This window comes from Macaca mulatta, chromosome 15, assembly GCF_049350105.2.
Source record: "Macaca mulatta isolate MMU2019108-1 chromosome 15, T2T-MMU8v2.0, whole genome shotgun sequence".
Lineage (NCBI taxonomy): Eukaryota > Metazoa > Chordata > Mammalia > Primates > Cercopithecidae > Macaca > Macaca mulatta.
The window spans coordinates 7,796,028-7,814,463 of NC_133420.1; the positions used below are offsets into that span (position 1 = coordinate 7,796,028).

Sequence of the window (18,436 nt, forward strand, 5' to 3'; positions counted from 1 at the left end):
GCAGGAAAGAGGGAGGAAGGAAGAAGGCGGACAGGAAGAAGGGGGCAGGAAGGGGGGACAGGAAGAAGAGGGGCAGGAAGGAGGGGGACAGGAAAGAGGAGGGACAGGAAGGAGAGAGAAGAAAGGAAGGGAGATAGGAAGAAGGGAGGGAGGAAGGAGGGGGGACAGGAAAGAGGGAGGAAGGAAGAAGGGGAATAGGAGGAAGGGGGCAGGAAGGAAGGGGACAGGAAGGAGGGGGGCAGGAAGGAGGGCAGAAAGGAGGGGGAAGGAAGGAGGGAGACAGGAAAGAGGGGGAAGGAGCGGGGACAGAAAGGAGGGGGAAGGAAGGAGGGGGACAGGAAAGAGGGGGAAGGAGCGGGAACAGACAGGAGGGGGACAGGAAGGGGGCCAGGGTAAAGGGGGTTCACGTTCTCTTGGGCACTCACAGACAGGCCCAGGAGTCCAGGGCCTGACACAGCCCCACACCCCAGCCACACGGTCTACAGGACAGCACCCAGGCTCTGCAAGTGGGGTGTCACCGGCCTGGCCACAGGGACCGTCTGCTCGGGTCTGAGGAAGAGCCAGGCGGCCTCCCCTAGACAGGAAATGGAGCCAACCCGGCCTCCAAGCTGACTCCACAGGCCCACAGGGGCTTCTTCGAGGCACCAAAGGGCCGACCGAGCAATTCATGCCCAGAGGCACACGGCCGTGGAAGGCGGAGGCCAGCTATGGGAGCTCCCTTCCCGGCCTCCCGTGTGGCTGCCCCACCAAGTGGTCCCCTCCCCCACCACTGCACCCAACAAACAGGGCCCCTCCCCCACCACTACACCCAAAAAACGGGGCCCAACCCTCACCACTGCACCCAACTAACAGGGCCCCTCTCCCCCACCACTGCAGCCAACAAACGGGGCCCCTCCCTCACCACCGCACCCAACTAACAGGGCCCCTCTTCCCTACCACTGTACCCAACAAACAGGGCCCCTCCCTCACCACCGCACCCAACTAACAGGGCCCCTCTCCCCAACCACTGCACCCAACAAATGGGCCCCCCACCACTGCACCCAACAAACAAGGCCCCCCTCACCAATGCCCCCCAACAAACGAGGCCCCCCTCACCACTGCCCCCCAACAAATGAGGCCCCCCTCACCACTGCACCCAACAAATGGGGCCCCTCTCCCACCACTGCAGCCAACAAATGGGGCCCCTCCCCCACCACTGCATCCAAAAAACGGGGCCCCTACCTCACCACTGCACCCAACAAACAGGGCGCCTTGATGGGGAGCAGGCTTGGGTCCTGGCTCCCCCACCTGCCCGCTGAGCTTCACACCCCTTTCAGTGAGATAGGGTTAATGGCGCTGACGGCGATGCTATGAAAATACCGCACAATCGCCATAACCACAATCCTCATCATCATAACAGCCACCGTCCCAGGCGCCGGCAGGAGAGCCTGCCAGCACACAGTGGCGCACCTGCCACCTCGCTGAGTGACCACAGGGCTGGCCGCACCGGCTTTGCCTCCTTTCATCCGCACCACAAGCCTGACATCCCCACTTTCCAGCTGAGGAAACTGAGGTTCAGGCTGGCTCAAAACCGTGGGAAGGATGGGTGGAGGGCTGGGGCTTGACTGTGGCTCCCTCAGATGCCCCTTGGCCACGGTGCTGAAGAAGGACATCACATTCGTGGGCCCCCTCGCCCTTCGGCCGCTTGATGCCAGCTCCTCCGCTCAGGTGGGCGGCTCCCCCAGCCACTGGGCCCTCCCACAGGGGACGCCCTGCCCCTTTGCTTCCCCTCCACCGCGGCCCTGCGCGCCCTGGGCACCCCCCTCCAGAGACCCTCCAGCATCATGCGTCCCTTCCCAGAGCCCCTCGGTGCCGTCTTCTGGGAACTGTGGATCAGAACATCCACCATCGGCCCAGCAAGATAGCCTTGGATAAGGCCGGCTCCCGGGATGACATCATTCCCGTCTGGGCTGGGAGATGGGTCTGTGGCTCACATTTTCCATGGAACAAACCTGAAGCCCAAATCTCGGGCCAGGCAGCAGGAGGGGCCAGACCCCACAGCACATGGGAAGAGGCAGGCCCTGCCCAACTCTGTGGGGTCTCTGGAGCCCTCCCTGTTGGGTGCCACACAGATCACCAGCAGGGTCACTGGCACCTGCCAGGCGGGTCACCAGCCACCTGCAGCAGGGAGGAGTCCAGGCCTCACTCACTTACTGCTCAGGCCTCCCTAGACCAGAACTGCAAATGAAAATGTACCCCAATACCAAACTGCACCCCAATACCAAACTACACACTGGTTCCAGTCAGCCAGGCAGCTGCCTACTGCACCAGGGAGATGCCTGCAGGGCTTGGCCAACTGCCAAGTGGCCCACCTGCCCCCCCTCAGTCAGGCACAGCTCAGCAGCCCACCCCGAAGCCTCTGCGAGAAGCTCATATGCATGCCCAGAGGCTCACTTTTAAGCACACGTGCTCTGTGGGAATTTAAGAGAGAAAAACCCCTTTTCGTAACCCCGAGGGACGCGTCCAGGTCGGAACTCCCTGAATCTAGATCCACAGGTGACCTTGTCCAGAAATAAGATCACTGCAGATGGAAGGAAGGATCTGGAAATGAGAATATCCTAGATTAGGGCGGGCCCTAAATCCAACAAGTATCCTTGTGGGCCACGTAGAGGAGAGACACAGGGGGAAGAGAGAGGCCGTGTGAAGATGGAGGCAGAGGCTGCGGCAACACGGCCACAAGCCAAGGAGTGCCTGGAGCCACCTGGGGCTGGAAGTGGCGGGCAGGGCCCCCCGCTAGAGCCTTCAGAGGGAGCATGGCCCCGTCCACACCTCGATCTTGGAATTCTGGCCTCAGAGCTGGGAGAGCATAAATCTCTGCTGTTTTGCCACCAGGCTGTGACAATTGCTTGCAGCGGTCCCAGGAGATCATGCAGAGTGCAATGTCCCTGTCCTTTCCAGGAGCAAGAGGAGGTCTCCGCAAAGTGGGCAGAGCTGAAGACATGACAAGCGGCCTCTGCCCTTCACCCTCTGGTGTTCCACTGCCAGGGGCTGCCTCATCACTGCCAGGGTGGGGTCTGGGCTGCCACACAGGTGGCCTGAGACAGTGGAAGTGGCTCCTACAGAAAGTACCAGTGGATGCTAAGGAGACAGCAGGGCTGGGTAGATGCAGGTCTTGGACCGAGGACCTAGACGGGTGACAGTGCCCTGTGTCAGTGCAGGTGCACCAGAGCCCCCCAGGGAGTTGCAGTGAGCCGCAATGGCAGGCGCACTGGGCAGGCAGCAGCAGGGGCTTGGGCCAGGACTCGGGAGGGACAGGCACACACTGCCCCCGGGGAAGCCCTGGCAGAGGGACACCTGGCCCATCTACGCTGCCTGGCCAGTGAGGATGGAGGCGCAGAGACGACACAGCAGGGTGCCTGGGGCTGCCCGAGGTGGTCGAGTGCCCTGCCCTACCCAGGTGCACACATCACATCCATCTCATGTCCCAAGTCAGAGTTGGCCCAGCCAGCCCCGCAAACACGCCCCTCCGGGCGGCTTCCAAGGCGGGGAAAGCCCTCTCTTCCCGGACATCTCCCCACTCCTCTCACAGGGGAACACGGCTCATCAAGTGGAGGCTGAGCAGCAGGGCCCAGGAAAGTTCCGGCGAGGTGGGCTTTCCCAGCCCCACAGCCCTTCCCCCACCAGGAGGAAAGGTCCTCAGCAGAGTCCCCTCGTGTCCCGGGAGCCGCCAGCCGCACACAGCTCAGCGCCTGGAAGTCGGCTCCCCTTCAGGGCTGCGCTTTCCTCCCCGGGGGCTTCCCCGGCTGCCCAGTGACGGGCTGCGGGCTCTGGAGCCGCCCTAGACCCTAGCCTGAGTCCTACCTGCTGCATCCCACAGGCAGCCCAGGGAGCCCGCGAGCAGCAAGGTAGTTCTGGAAAGGTCCAGGGGCTCCAAGGGCCCCGGTCTGGGAAGTTACAGCAAACGTGGACCTGGGCCTCTAACAAAGCCCTTGCTCTCCCCTTCGAGGCCCTGACACTGAAGGGCCTGACGCCCTGGGGGACGTTCCCGCTCACAGCAATCCCAGGGTACCTCCGTGGATGGCTGAGAAAGGCCCCCTCAGCACAGGCCCCACTCCTGTCCCCGGGAGAGCAAAATTCCAGAAAGAACATGTCTGTGGAAAAGCCAGGCCCCTGGAAAAAGGGAATCAGGGATTAGGTAAACCGCTTGGTGTTTTTCAAAGGCTGAAATGAAGGCAGACAGACGGAGGAACCGTTCGAGCTTGGAGCCGACGCCATCACTTTCCCGCCAGCACCCAGGGGTTTTGCAGGGAGAGCTGGAGTTTATAGTCTGTTTGGCCTTGTTGCCCCTTGAAACCTTCAACAGCTGAAAAGCACATTTGGCTCCTGGCCCAGAACTCGCTGGCCGGCCGTCCCCCAGGGCAGTTCTCATCCCCTCCACCGCCCGCTCCTGGTCATAGCTCACCGGGGGAGGGGCCTTTCATGGCAGGCCTCAAGGCAGAGGCACCCCAGGCCCCCTCTCAGTCCCGCCTCCCAGCCTCCCCGACATGGATCACTTGGCCGTCTCAGGTCCCACAGATGAGGTGAGACTCTAGAGGGGAGCATGGAGCCCTCCAGATCAGCAGCCAGGCAGCCTCATGCTGCCCATCCCAGGCTGGGGAAGGTGCTGGGACAGGGGCTTGGCAGGTCCAGGTCACCTGTCACACACAGGAGGGACACTCTTGGGCCCTCTGCCCTTGCTAACAGCTTACGCTGGCTCTTCCTGGAAGGTTCCAGAGTTTCACAGACCCCATAGGCCAGGGGACTCCAGGGTCCTCAGGGCCGGTGCAGGGAGGGCTATGAGAACAGAATGCCAGGCAGGGGCCCACGGTGCTGTCAGGCCAGCCTGAGTCCAGTCTCCTGCTAGGGCGAGCGTTCCAGGGCGCCTCCTGCTGGTGCCTGCACCTGCCATCACAGCAGACCCTCAGCAAGGTGTGGGTTCGCAGGCCCCTGTCCTCCTCCCCCAGCAGCGTCCCCCTGTGGAGCTGGCAGGAGACCCCCCTGGCATGGGCTCTGTCTCCTAGGATGGGGTGGGATGGCCAAGGATGGGGTTGGGCAGCAATGCCCTGAGTCCTCCTCCCACACCAGTGCTGGCCCCAGGGCACTGGCACATCCAGAAGGGACAAGACTTGGGATGAGAACTTTGCAGGACGATGTCCCAGGCAGCTCCCGCGTACTTGCCCTGGGAACAGGCAGCATGAGAGGAGTTTGGCCATCCCACCCCATCCTAGGAGACAGAGCCCATGCCGGGGGGTCTCCTGCCAGCTCCACAGGGGGACGCTGCTGGGGGAGGAGGACAGGGGCCTGCGAACCCACACCTTGCTGAGGGTCTGCTGTGATGGCAGGTGCAGGCACCAGCAGGAGGCGCCCTGGAGCACTCGCCCTAGCTGGGGCTGGCGGGACCCTAAGCCACTTCTTTCCCCCCGGGCTTCTCAGTGGCTCCATCCTCCTGAGGGCTCAGGGGCCTCATCTTTACGGCAGGACTCACAGCACCTAATTCATAAGGGGAGTCCAGAAAAGCTGAGAAAAGGGACAGCTCAGGACAGTGCCACTGTGGACGGCGGGCCACCTCTGGCCCATTGTCACGGGCAGATGACCACTGACAGTGGACCAGAGAGCAGCTCTCACTGCCAAAGACCCAGGACAGGGTGGTTCCCCGTGGCCCTTGGAGGCACTCGCATCTAACACAGATTTGATCTCACCAACCCGAAATCCAACAGCGTTGGCCCTATTGCCCCATTTTACAGATGAGGACACGGGGCTCCAAGTCACCAGCAGGGAAGGAAGTCCAAGGCTGGGGGAACCTGCCAGCAGCACGCCCTCCATGCCCATCACTTCCTTCATGTGTGGTTCTGTGAGGGACGGCAGTGTCCCACTTGCCCTGCACGGCAAGGCTGACCCGCTAGAACCAGACTCAGGGACTGGGAGGCAGTGAGGGGCTGGTCTACAGGCGTAGGGGTCTGCTGACATGGCCAAGGCCACACACTAAGGCCCCGCGTCTATACCCAGGGAGGCGGCGGGCACAGCACCAGCCGTTAGCACTGGCCTTGCACTGCGGGAGACACATGTGTCTTGGCCCTGAGGGTCTCTCTCTCCCCGTGTCCCTCAAGGGTGCATCACTTTGGACAAAGGGGGCCTCTGTGGAGCCACACACACCCCAGGAAAAACCCCAGTCCCTGTTTAAATGAACTCTCTTAGAGAGTTAGTAAATCCCTGTTTGGTACCAATCTAAGCACAGAACAGACTGGCTTTGAATGAGCGAAAGTCGTCCTTCCAGGGGAAGATTGGGGCTGCTGGAGGAATATGTCTCAACAGTGCCAGCCCCTCGTTTTTAGAGCCTTCTAGAGCAGCCAAGTGGCTGAGATGGGAGGTGGTGTTACGTGGAGCCTGCTGGAAAGCAGAGATAAATCACTTTTACTTCAAAAGAAACAGAAATTCTCTTCCATGTGCAATGAGACAAAAGGTGGCTGGGACTCTGAGGCCAACTCACCGAACTTCCTCCTCACGCTGTTAAAGAAAAAGAAAAAGAAAAAGATGCTTGGGGCAGTTGAAGGCATCGCTGATCCTGCTGGACTTCATTAAGAGAGACAGGTCCAATTTTCCAACGTGAGCACAGCTAACAGCCAGGAAACTCTGGGGCTAGGAAAACACCTCCTCCAGACCATTAAAAACTTGTGGTCAATAAAAACCTCTCGTTCCTGGCAGCCACTCTGGCTCCAATCGAATTCCACGACAGGAAAAAATGGCTCACCCAAAACACAGGATTCGGAACCTATCTGTGACCTACTGTTTCGCCCAGAAGCCTGCCAGGCACCAGCTGCAGTGTGAGACCTGTACCGTTCCCGGGAAGAACAAGTCGGGGTAGGAAAACAGCCTCCTACATTCAAGAGGCATTTCCTTTTGAAAACTGCACGTTACTTTCATTCTTTGGTAATAAAGTAGGTAAACTATGGCATGTTTGCTGTCGGCCACTCATAGGCATTTTTCTTGGATTAATTCTCACGGTGTCACACACACACACACACACACACACACACACAAATGCGGTGGGTACTATTATTGTCATTTTACAGATGGGGAAACTGAGTCTCAGAGCGGTTAGACAACTCACCCGAGATCTCACCACTGGGAAACAGTAGAGCCAGGATGCAAACCCAGTCCTGAACACGGATTTCTAGTGCTTTCCTGTGGTAAGGGACTCTTCACATACGTCTGCTTTTGGGAAAACAGCTTTTCCTGCTCAGTTAGAATATCAACGAAGCACTACTTGTTTTAGGATCCTAATTTTTTAAAGATAAAATAAAGCTCTTTCCTGAATCTTTACAGCAGAACACACTAGAAATTACAAAGATTTGACACAGCACAAAAAAGCGACTGCATGACAAACATTAAAACCCCGGGGCCCGGCGCGGTGGCTCAGGCCTGTAATCCCAGCACTTTGGGAGGCTGGGCACGGTGGCTCACGCCTGCAATCCCAGCACTATGGGGGCTGAGCGCGGTGGCTCAGGCCTATAATCCCAGCACTTGAGGGGCCAGGCGTGGTGGCTCACGCCTGCAATCCCAGCACTTTAGGGGCCGAGCGTGGTGGCTCAGGCCTGTAATCCCAGTACTTTGGGGGCCAGGTGCGGTGGCTCACGCCTGCAATCCCAGCACTATGGGGGCCGGGCACGGTGGCTCACACCTGCAATCCCAGCACTTTGGGAGGCTGAGGCGGGCGGATCACAAGGAGATCGAGACCATCCTGGCTAACACGATGAAACCCGTCTCTACTGAAAAACTAAACAATTAGCCAGGCATGGTGGTGGGCACCTGTAGTCCCAGCTACTTGGGAGTCTGAGGCAGGAGAATGGCGTGAACCCGGGAGGCAGAGCTTAAAGTGAGCCAAGATCACGCCACTGCATTCCAGCCTGGGTGACAGAATGAGACTCTGTCTTAAAAAAAAAAAAAAAAAAAAAAAAAAACCCGAGGCAGGGCCTCGACCCACAGAACAACAGGCAGCGGTGGGGGCGGGTCTGGCAGGTGCCCAGGCCAAGCCCAGAACCTCCCCTGCGGCTCTGCAGGTAGCCTTACTGTGACCCATGTTTGACAAACGAGTCTTAAAGCTCATCAATGTCACCTGCTTTGCCTAGATCCTCCCACCAGCAAAAGGCAAAACCAGCACTCGATCCCAGCCTGTGTGACCCCAAGGCAGCTTTTAACCCCAGCTCCCCAGAATAGCCCAGAAGCTGCCTCCTGCCTGGCTGAGGATGGCTCCTGCGCCCGCAGTTCCTTCCAGGCATCTAGGCAGGTCTGGTCAGAAGCGTGCCCGGAGGGTGTGTCTCAATAACTTGCAAAATCTGGCTGTGCCAGCAGGACCCAAGCACCCGCCCTACTCTACCGAAGCCTCAGGCTACAGCTTCCTGGAAACTGACGCAGAGCCAACTGCAGGTTCAGCAGAATCTTCACCACCTTCACACCTACTCCTGGGTTCTTCTAACAGGCCCATCTCGTTCCGCAGAAGGTGGCTGCTCTGATCATTCCTCTGCTGTCTGCACTGGGTCGTGGGGCTCTGTCCTGCCTTTCTGCTTGCCTTGACACTGGATTAATATCCAGAACAACTGCATTTGACGTTAAGCCAGGGCTTCCTGTAACAGAGGCAGTGTGCTGGTGTGTCACTGCATTCGACCTCATGGAACCTTTGCCACAGCTCGTGAAGCAGCCACATCTGCGATCCCGTTTTACAGATGGAAACGCTAAGACAGAGAAATAGCAGAGCAGCGTGCCCGAGGCCCAAACCCAACACTCGACAGAGCTGGGAGTCCAGCCCAGGTGGGCTTGCCCCGAGGCCAGCACTCTGCGGAATGTCCAGCTCACCGTGATACTATGCAGTCCCCAGTATGATTTTCTAGAAAGGTGAGACTTTCAGAATTGCCCTCTTCTCACACGCTCAAAGCCCCAGGGCCAGTTCAACTGTGCCCATCCCCACGAGCAGACATCACCACCTTTAACACAGAAATGAACTCAGTACGTGTGATGTCTCCTTCACGTGCCCTTGACAGAGCACCAAGATTGATTCAACACGGTGTCTGCTTTGGTGACTCTGAGTCACCGAGAAGAAACATGGGCCTGGGGACCCCACCTCAGCCATGAAACAGGGGCAGCTGGATGCAGAACCGATGTGTAGACACAGCCAGGAGCTCACGGCAGCGCTTGGGGATTTAAGGAGGAGACACTGCCCTTTGGTGTCCCATCTCTGCAGCCCTGGAGGAGGAAATCCCAGAGCCGGGATGGCCCTTGGAGACCATTTAAGCCAGTGGCTTTCAAACAGGTTTTAGCCACAGAGCCCTGAGTGCAAACTAAATCTTCTGCAAAACCCAACTTACATAAACCAAAAAAGAAGCCCAGTGAAGGAGTCCTGGCTGCTGCCTAACCCAAGCTGCAGGGACAACGGTCACTGCAGTGCCCTTGGGAAGTGTGGAGTCCAGGACCCTGTGCAGGCTGTCGCCCCAGCACCTCAGGAGGCAGGGCCCAGGCTCCCGGTGACTCCAAGGCCCCCACCCGGGGCAGCTGGGGATCACTGGTCACTTGCAGGGGCTCTCAACCTGTTTCTTGGCAGTGGAACAGAGCATTCTCATGCAGAACCCCAAACTATGAAGGGCTCCATGGGCTGAAGTGAGGGTCCCAGAGCCCACCCAGCTCAGGCCCCCACTCCCAAGCCTCTGAGGCATTCCCCAGGAAAGCAAGGTCCCTGGCTGGACACAGCTAGACTCTGGAGTGAGGCCAGCCTGAGTTGGGTCGGCACAGGTCTTACTGGTGCATCCACACAGTGGCCCAGCTCTGCCCTCCAAGCTCACCCAGAGGACGGCTCCCCCTGTCCCAGGATGGCCCCGGATACAGAGGGCAGGAGTCTCCATGTTTCCAGGAGCCTCAGCACGAGACTGGACAAAGCCCCTGTCCTTTCCAAGCCAGCACTCAGGACACACATACTGGGCCCTTGGGACAAGGGCGGCCACTGTCATCCCCACACAGCCTACAGGCGACAGCAGCTCTGGCCCCTCCATTTCCGAAAGCTACAGACATCCCTTAGGACAGCAGCAGAGGCTCCTCACCAACAGAGACAGTGACCACAGTGGACCACCGGCTAGTCCCTGCCCGAGGAGCCCTCTCCAGCAGCAGTCACAGTGGCTCCATACGAGGAGTGCCCTGGGTGGGCACGGGCGGTGGTCTGCCCTCCTGCTCACCTCAAACACCTCCTCATCCAGGATCCGGGTGCCAAACACAATGATGCCGTTGACGTCTATCATGGGGTGGTCACTGCGGTCGAGGAATTTGGTGGTCTTCTTTTTACAGTCGAGGACCAAGGTGACATTTTTCTTGTGGACGCTGAGAGCAATTCTGTGCCACCTGCAGAGAAACAGACGGTGAGGACAGGGCTTGGATCACAGACGCCAGCTCAAGCGATTTTGCGGCAAATTCCTTGAGACACAGGGAGAAGGCCCACTTCCTGCACGAACGTGGTGGGGTGGAGCGGATCAAGGCCCGGCCTCTGGAATCGGACAAGTTAGGGCAACCCCACGTGCCATGAGATCTACTCATTCCCCAGAATCCTCGTCCCTCAGACAAAGACAGCTGTCTGAACCCTGGAAGCCCATCCAGGAGCCCAAGTGAAAGGGGAAAGGGGGAGCGTGCAGCACTCGGCACGGGCTCGGGAGCGGGGAGCGGGGTCCCTGCGGCACGGTCACAGCCGTCGGGAGAAGGGCAGGACGGCGGCCGTTGCATTTTGCTGTGTGCATGAGAGCACTCGTCATGTGCCCTCTGAACCCCAATGGCAAACCGCAGGCAGCCAGAGAAGACTGGGTGTGAACGCGAAATGGTGGAATGAGGGCCAGGCGCGGTGGCTCAAGCTTGTAATCCCAGCACTTTGGGAGGCCGAGACGGGCAAATCACGAGGTCAGGAGATTGAGACCATCCTGGCTAACACGGTGAAACCCCGTCTCTACTAAAAAATACAAAAAACTAGCCGGGCGAGGTGGTGGGCGCCTGTAGTCCCAGCTACTCGGGAGGCTGAGGCTGAGGCGAGGCGGAGCTTGCAGTGAGCTGAGATCCGGCCACTGCACCTCAGCCTGGGCGACACAGTGAGACTCCATCTCAAAAAAAAAAAAAAAAAAAAGGGAAATGGTGGAATGAGTGGATCTGTCTGAAAGTCTTAGCGAAGAATTCAGATATCATGTACTGAAGGCCTTCCGAGGCATGACCTCACACGTGCTGACCACGAAAGAGGCGACTGACAACCCCTGGTGCTGAGGTCCGCACCCAACAGAGCGCCCTGGCACGACCCGCCTTTCCTCATGCTCACTCCCACTCCTAACACATCTGTGTCCTTGAAGGATACCTTAAATCCTTTCTGGAAAAGGTTGGGTATAACCTCACAATTTCCTGTGTCCCTTCTGACACAAACAGGCTGGAATTTCACGTGCTTTAGTGCACTTTACAAAGGGGCAATGGAGGGCCAGGAAGGAGAAGCGACTCCACAAAGCCACAGACGATGAATCAAGACCATAACCCAGGTTTTAGGACTCCAAGCCCAGCGCCTTCTCCTCTGCTGTGGCGTCTGTGGGAGTCTCGGTACCGGCTGCTGCACGTCCCCTAGTGTGCCCTACATCTGGTCAGCGGTATGAGCTGGCCTGATTCCCACTCCGGCAGGAGAACAGTTGCCCAGAAGTGCCCACTTACTTGCCATCTGACAGGTTGATGCCCCGGAAGAGGGGGTAGTCTTCCGGGCCAGGCTTCCCCGTGTGGTCCTCGTAGAGGAAGACGGGAGAGCGGCCCAGCTCCAGCCCAATCTGCTGGATACCCTGCTCGTTGTAGATGGAGACCAGGAAGGCCTGGCTGCCTTTCTTGGCTTTCACAGTTGTTAGGATGGAGAAGTCCTCGGGAAATGCAGACGCTGGAACAGAGCACAGAGATGAGAAGGCAGTCGGGGAGCCCCCCCAACCACGCCCAGCCATGGCTCTCTGCAAACAAGCCAGCCCGGGGCCCTGGGAAGCTGTGCTGCCCATGGTAGGGCACTGTCATCTGATGCACATCTGCCCCTTGATCAAACTGTTCCTGCAGCCCTTCCCTGCTCCCACTTGGCCAAGCCTGCCCCCTTCAAGACTCAGTGCAAATGCAAACTCCTCCATGAAACATGGCCAGTCCTTCCAGCTGGGAGCCCTCAACACCCTGTCCTCAGCTCCTACGCCTCAACCCATCTGTGTGTCGACCCTCAGGAGAACCTCTTGGGCTGTGAGCTGCCTCTGGGCGGAGGCTGCTTCTCAGGCATCTTTGTACACTCCATGGGGTCTCACCACTCAGCATGCAAGGAAGGGAGGGAGGGAGATGGAGGGAGGAAGCAGAGAGAGGAAGGGAGAAGGGAAGCACCAGCCTCAGACTGCCACTAGAATTGTACTTTGTGACCTTTCCTGGTTGATATGCAAAACAGAGAAAACGTGGAAATTAATCAAAAGAACTGAATCCAAATTTAAAATTAGAAAAAAAAAATCCTTAGTATATTAACAGGAGAAATTACGTCTTACAACACCCGCCAGAAGCAATCTGAGGTCATTAAAAGGCAGACCCAGGCTGGCCCGGCCACGAGCACCTAAGCCCACCCCACATGTCTGCCCCTCATCCGTGGGCATGACCGGAAGCCCTGGCCCCTCCTGTCCATCGATCCTGGTGGCGAAGGTGGCGATGCTCACCCTGGACCACCTGCAGTTCTGCCAAAAGCCTGGGGATGAGGGAGGGCCTGTGGCTAATTGATGCCGCTGGGCCAGCCAAAAGTGCTGGGCCTAAGGCTGTGGGCTCCTCAGAACCAGCCAGAAGGATCATCCCAGCAGGGTGTCACAGGGACGTGCCAAGGAAGGGACCCATGACCTCCTGCTGGAACGGCCCCACAAGCAGCACTGCTACGGAGGGCTGGGATCTGGTGAGGGGACTTGAGCCATCGGGAATCCATTATCAGACCCACTCCTTCTTTAGAAGTGCGGACAAAGGTTAACCAGGTGGCCCAGAGGCCCCTGACCCCATGGGGTGGCAGAGTCTGGATCTGCGGCAGCGGCGCCTGCACGGCGGCTATCCGTGAGCACCCTCTGCTGGCGAAATCATGGCAAGGCAGGCAGCAGCCTCACCGCCTCTGCCCCTGGCCACTCCAGCACAGCTGCAGGGGCCACACTGTGGGGAAGGGGATGCTGAAGGCCCCCTCGTCCCACAGCATCCTGAGGCTTCCCAGCGGGAGGAGAATGCACCGCCAGTCGCAGCCTCTGCATCCTCTGTAAGGTGCTGCAGGGAGATCTCCCGAGGGTCCAAGGAGACCCTCCAAAGCCCCCACAGGCCAACCCAGAGCCTGTGTAAGCGCTGGAAGTTGCCACAGCAGCAGGCTCATCCTGCAGGTCACGAATCTCTCACTAAGGCGCTGACAGGGGACGGCAGGGAACAGCTGTGGCCAGGCACCCTGTGTTGGCCAGCTCCAAGTCATGACTCAGCTGTTCCCACAGGAGACTGGGCCCCGGGTGGGCCTGGCGAAGGCCCCTGCCCCCAAAGCTGGGGACAGCCCCAGGTGGGGGTGATGACAGTCAGTGTGGTCATCTGGGAAAGGCAGGTTTCACGGAAGAACTGGCTTAGGACTCCCACGTCTAGACACAAGCCATCAGCTTTGTTTTTTGTTTTTTATGGGGGTTTTTTGAAATAGAGTCTCATTCTGTTGCCCAGGTTGGAGTGCAGTGGTGAGATCTTAGCTCGCTGCAACGTCCACCTCCGAGGTTCAGGCAGTTCTCCTGCCTCAGCCTCCCAAGTAGCTGGGACTATAGGTCCATGCCACCACACCTGGTTAATTTTTGTATTTTTTGTAAAGATGAGGTTTCACCATGTTGGTCAGGCTGGTATCGAACTCCTGACCTCAGGTGATCCGCCCACCTCGGCCTCCCAAATCGCTGGGATTATGGCTTTGCATCATCCCTCCACATGTGGGCATGTGGGCACGGGACCCTGGAGATGGTGGCCTTAGCTGGTTCCACCTATGTCGAGGGAGTGGGACCTGCCATGCCCACCCACAATGGGGGCCCCAGATGGCAAGGCTGCCAGCAGGACCACAGTGGCATGGGGCACTGAGGGCCAGGTGGGATCTCACCTGAAGCACCCAGGGCAGATGGCACAATCACCATCTGAGTCCACTCCCTCACTCTCATGACAAAGGGTCACATCCCTACCCCATCGCCACCTTGTGTGCCAGAGTCATTCTTCCGTCTTAAAAGATCAAAGAATGAGTTGAGCACGCTCATCTCTCCGGCACGAGGCACCGCAAGGCCCATGAACCCCCATCTCCTGCAGCTCATTAAAATGCCGTTTCTCAAGTTTTGAAATCTCTATGGTAACAAATTTTCTCAGCTCAGATAAAACCCGAAAGGATAAATTATGTTGAACATTAATCTCTCTCCTGGCAAAATAACAATGGATTCATTGTCACTGCGAGATGGCCCATTCGAGTCATGACATGAGCTGGGATGCTGATACTTTATAATCTACGCTGTCCGGGCACTCTGGGAGGAGGGAGTCAGCTGTTGAACACTTCATGTTTCATTTCTCCCAGAAAAGTCACAGTTGAGGGGCGTGGGCTCCGGACTTCCGTCTCGTTCTGTCGCCCAGGCTGGAGTGCAGTGGCGCAATCTCAGCTCACTGCAAGCTCCACCTCCTGGGTCCAAGCAATTCTTCTGCCTCAGCCTCCCGAGTAGCTGGGACTACAGGTGCCCACCACCACGCCGGGCTAATTATTTGTGTATTTTTTAGTAGAGACGGAGTTTCACCATGTTAGTTAGGATGGTCTCTATCTCCTGACCTCGTGATCCGCCTGCCTCGGCCTCCCAAAGTGCTGGGATTACAGGTGTGAGCCACTGTGCCCAGCCAGAGCTTTTCATTTTTACTTTTGCTGAAGTCCAAAGGCACTAGAGCATTTTTGGTATGCAGTAGGAGTACAATAAATGCATTTGTGTTGAAACGGCGTCACACTGAGCCGACAATTACTAAGCACACTGACTGCTCACTACAGTGGATCATGTGATCAATAAACGGTGACCTGTCCCCTAATAAACAGTGATTGGTGCCAGGCTCTGGGGTGACACAGTCAATGGACATATATGGCCCCTGACCTCAGAAAGTGATACTCCCATGATACAAACAGAAATCATCAAACCAGTTAGTTAAATAATTGCAGGCTGGGTGAGGTGGCTCACACCTGTAATCCCTGCACTTTGGGAGGCCGAGGCCGGAGGATCACTTGAGGTCAGGAGTTCCACACCAGCCTGGCCAACATGGTGAATCCCCGTCTCTGCCAAAAATATAAAAACATTAGCCAGGTGTGGTGGCATGCACCTGTAATCCCAACTACTGGGAGGCAGAGGTTGCAGTGAGCCAAGATCACACCACTGCACTCCAGCCTGGGTGACAGAGTGAGACTTTGTCTCAATAATAATTGCAAATAATGCAGGAGGCAGTGGGGCAGGGGGGCAGAAAGAGGCCGGAGGATAGGAAATGAATGTGGGGTGTGGCTAACTTTGGAAATGGGGCTAGGAACCTGGGGGGCGGGTGAGGTTTCAGCTGGACCCTGGCAGCCCAGGAGGGGCCGGGCTGAGGGGAGCATGGCAGGCCCAGGGTAGAGGCCCAGGATCCAGGGGTACCAAGGCAGCCCTGCAGAAGGAACTTCCCAAGCCATCCTCGGTCCTGACCAGAAGGGCTCTCAGTCCCAGACTGGGGTGGGACAGGTGAGGGGCCCTAGAGAGGAAGCTGTCATCTGGCAGCCCCTACAGGGAGAACTTCGTTCTGGAACCTGCCGGCCTGGACCCAAACTTACTACATTTGTCATGGCCAGAAGTGAGGTTCATATTCCCTGGGCTGGACCAACCCATGGGGTCGAAGATGGAGTAAGACAGTCTGCAGTCTCAAGGGGAGGCCTGTGCACGTACCCAGGTGGGAACCCCACATCTTACTTCATGGGAGCCTCTCGTCTCAGCCATGAGGGACCCTCCATCCTGCCCTACGGGGGTACAGGGGAGTGGGGAGCGTCTGCTCAGTGAGTAGAGGGTCTGCAAAGCCCCCAGGCTGAGGACAGTACCCTCCTACTGCTGCCTCCATCTTCCCCTCACATCAGCCTGCCCCTGCAGCCGGCACCCTGTCCTCAGCCATCCCTGTGACCCTCATCCAGCACTCAGCACAGTCCTACGGAGGGTCCTGGGGCCCGGCGCGACTGGCTGCTCCCTCGCTTTCTGGCAGGAGGGTACTGGCGGGGGCAGCGAGGAGCAGCAGGACATTCTGCCCGAGGGAGGCTGATTCTGGAGCCCAGGCCCTGGGGTGCAGGAGAGCCACAGGTGAGGACAGGGTGTCAGCCAAGGGGCAGGGGAGTGTGGACAGAGCCATGGCCTCCACCCAACCCTGCCTGGGGCCCTGAGTAGGAGGCAAGTCTCAGAGGCCTGGGCAGAGGAGGGGTATGGAGGAAAAGGCACCTACAAAGGACAGAATGGAGAGGACCCCACCCACAGCACCAGAGCCGAGGAGGAAGCTGCGTGCTGATCCGGGAAGTGGGCTCAGGTGGGGCTGGTCCCTGAGTCAGGTGACCATGGGGGACACTGCCTCGCCTGGTCATCCTCAGAGGGGACAGCTCAGATCTGGATCATTACAAACAAGTAGTGCTGGGTCAACAAGGCAGGGAGCGCCCAATCCCGGGCTCCCAGTGGGGATGTGGATCCCAGAGCTCAGGCCACCCAGTAAGGAAGCCAGGCCCGCTGCCTTCAGGGTCTCAGGCCACCTTACCGTGAGGCAACGTCTGCACTGCAGACATGGGGGGCCGAGGCCTGGGACCCCACAGGGAAGGAAGGAAGTCCCAACCCTCCCCGCTTCGCTGGCAGCCCCCGCGCCACAGTCCTGGGCTTCAGTCCCTGCAGCCTCATCTCCCTGGTGCCAGGATACCCCAGCACCCACGATCAGTCAGAAACTGTGGCTCGGGGTGGAGCTCCCTGGTCTGACAGATCCCAGAACCCAGACTGCTGGGTCTGAGCAAGACTAGAAAACCCTCTTCGAATAAGGGGGGAATTCTAGCCTCTGTCCTGCCCCCAAGTGCAGAAAATGCTAACAGGCTTCTTTGCCTGCACAGAAGGGAGAGCGGTGCCCCTGAGGAGGGCGGCCTAGGGAACCTCGCTCTCCCAGGCCAGAGGAGGCCGGGCTCCGTCTGTTCTGTTCATGGCTATGTCTCCCTGGCACCCAGATCACTCTGCCAGTTCGTGCCCAGTGTGGGATACAGGACCAGCTGGTGCCAAAGTGGGTGGAGGGCAGAGGTCGACGCCTGTGCAGCCTGGGTGGGGAGCGGCACTGTACCCAGGTGGAGGCTCCCAGTCACCTGCTCATCTCAGCCTCCAAACCCCCACCCCCGTGATCCAGGGGCCACTTGGCTGCTGGGTTGCTGAGAGGTGTGTGGGCTCTTCAGGGAATGTGGGGAGCCAGCTCAGGGATTTTGTCAGGGGATTGGATGCCAGGGAAACAGCTGCCTGGATGTGGGCTCCCCCTCTCGCCAAGAGATACTTGCAGATACTGTTTTTGCTCCACTCAGTTCCCCACAGCCCAAGCCTTGCCGTGGCCACCTGGGCTGCACCATCTCTTCTTCGTCTGCAGCTGCCAGGCAGGTCAGGTCTCTAGAATCCCGCAGATGCTGCTGCTCCCTGAAACAGGGCACGGTGCAGCTCCGGCTCCCCTAGCACTTAGGCTGACCCACACGAGTGGCTGACGTGAGGCCATGTCGGTCCCAAGCAAACAGCCCTTTCCTATGTGTGACCCCTACACGCTGAGTGAGCACTTCTCAAACAGGAAACCTGAAGTGAGCTTCTGAGTCCCTCCACTGAGGGGCCCACAGGCCAACGGGGGTGGAGGGAGTCAGAGCAACAGAGGACAGGTATCGAGTTTGCTCTGAGAGCCGGGCGGAAGGGGGAGGTGGGCTACAGCGTCAGATCAAAGGAAATGCCATCCTATGACACTGGTCTCCAACAGTGTCCCTTGAATGGCTTTCCCAACCCAACACTTGGGGACCTGCAGAAGGGACTCCATAGACATCCCTGCTTAAATACTTCCCAAGCAACCTCCAGCTTCATCTGCCAGGAATGGGGCAACTGGCTTATATGGACCCACTCTACTCTCTAAGCTAATTCACAGAAGGCCCTGGAAGAGGAAGGGCAGCACTCTGGAAAACTTGGAAAAAACATGGACTTAAAAAGACATCCCACATACTACTCAGAAATTTACCCTAGATTATGTGTTGTTTGTTTTGTTTGTTTTGTTTGAGACAGTCTCACTCACTCCGTTGCCCAGGCTGGAGTGCAATGGCGCGATCTCGGTCCACTGCTTCACTGTGTCACGATAACTTCAC

The 18,436-nt window shown here is 58.2% G+C and overlaps 1 protein-coding gene across 2 annotated transcripts in view; it reads right to left on the reverse strand.

The window, feature by feature from the left end:
* COL5A1 (collagen type V alpha 1 chain) overlaps positions 1-18,436 on the reverse strand; it is a 210,584-nt gene that overhangs the window by 139,526 nt on the left and 52,622 nt on the right. For both annotated transcript variants that reach the window (XM_028834624.2, XM_015116402.3), the window contains exons 3-4: positions 11,728-11,941; positions 10,236-10,398 (exon numbers count right to left, since the gene is read on the reverse strand). In XM_028834624.2, the coding sequence (XP_028690457.2) occupies positions 10,236-10,398; positions 11,728-11,941 (377 nt within the window). The remainder of the gene's footprint in view (positions 1-10,235; positions 10,399-11,727; positions 11,942-18,436) is intronic.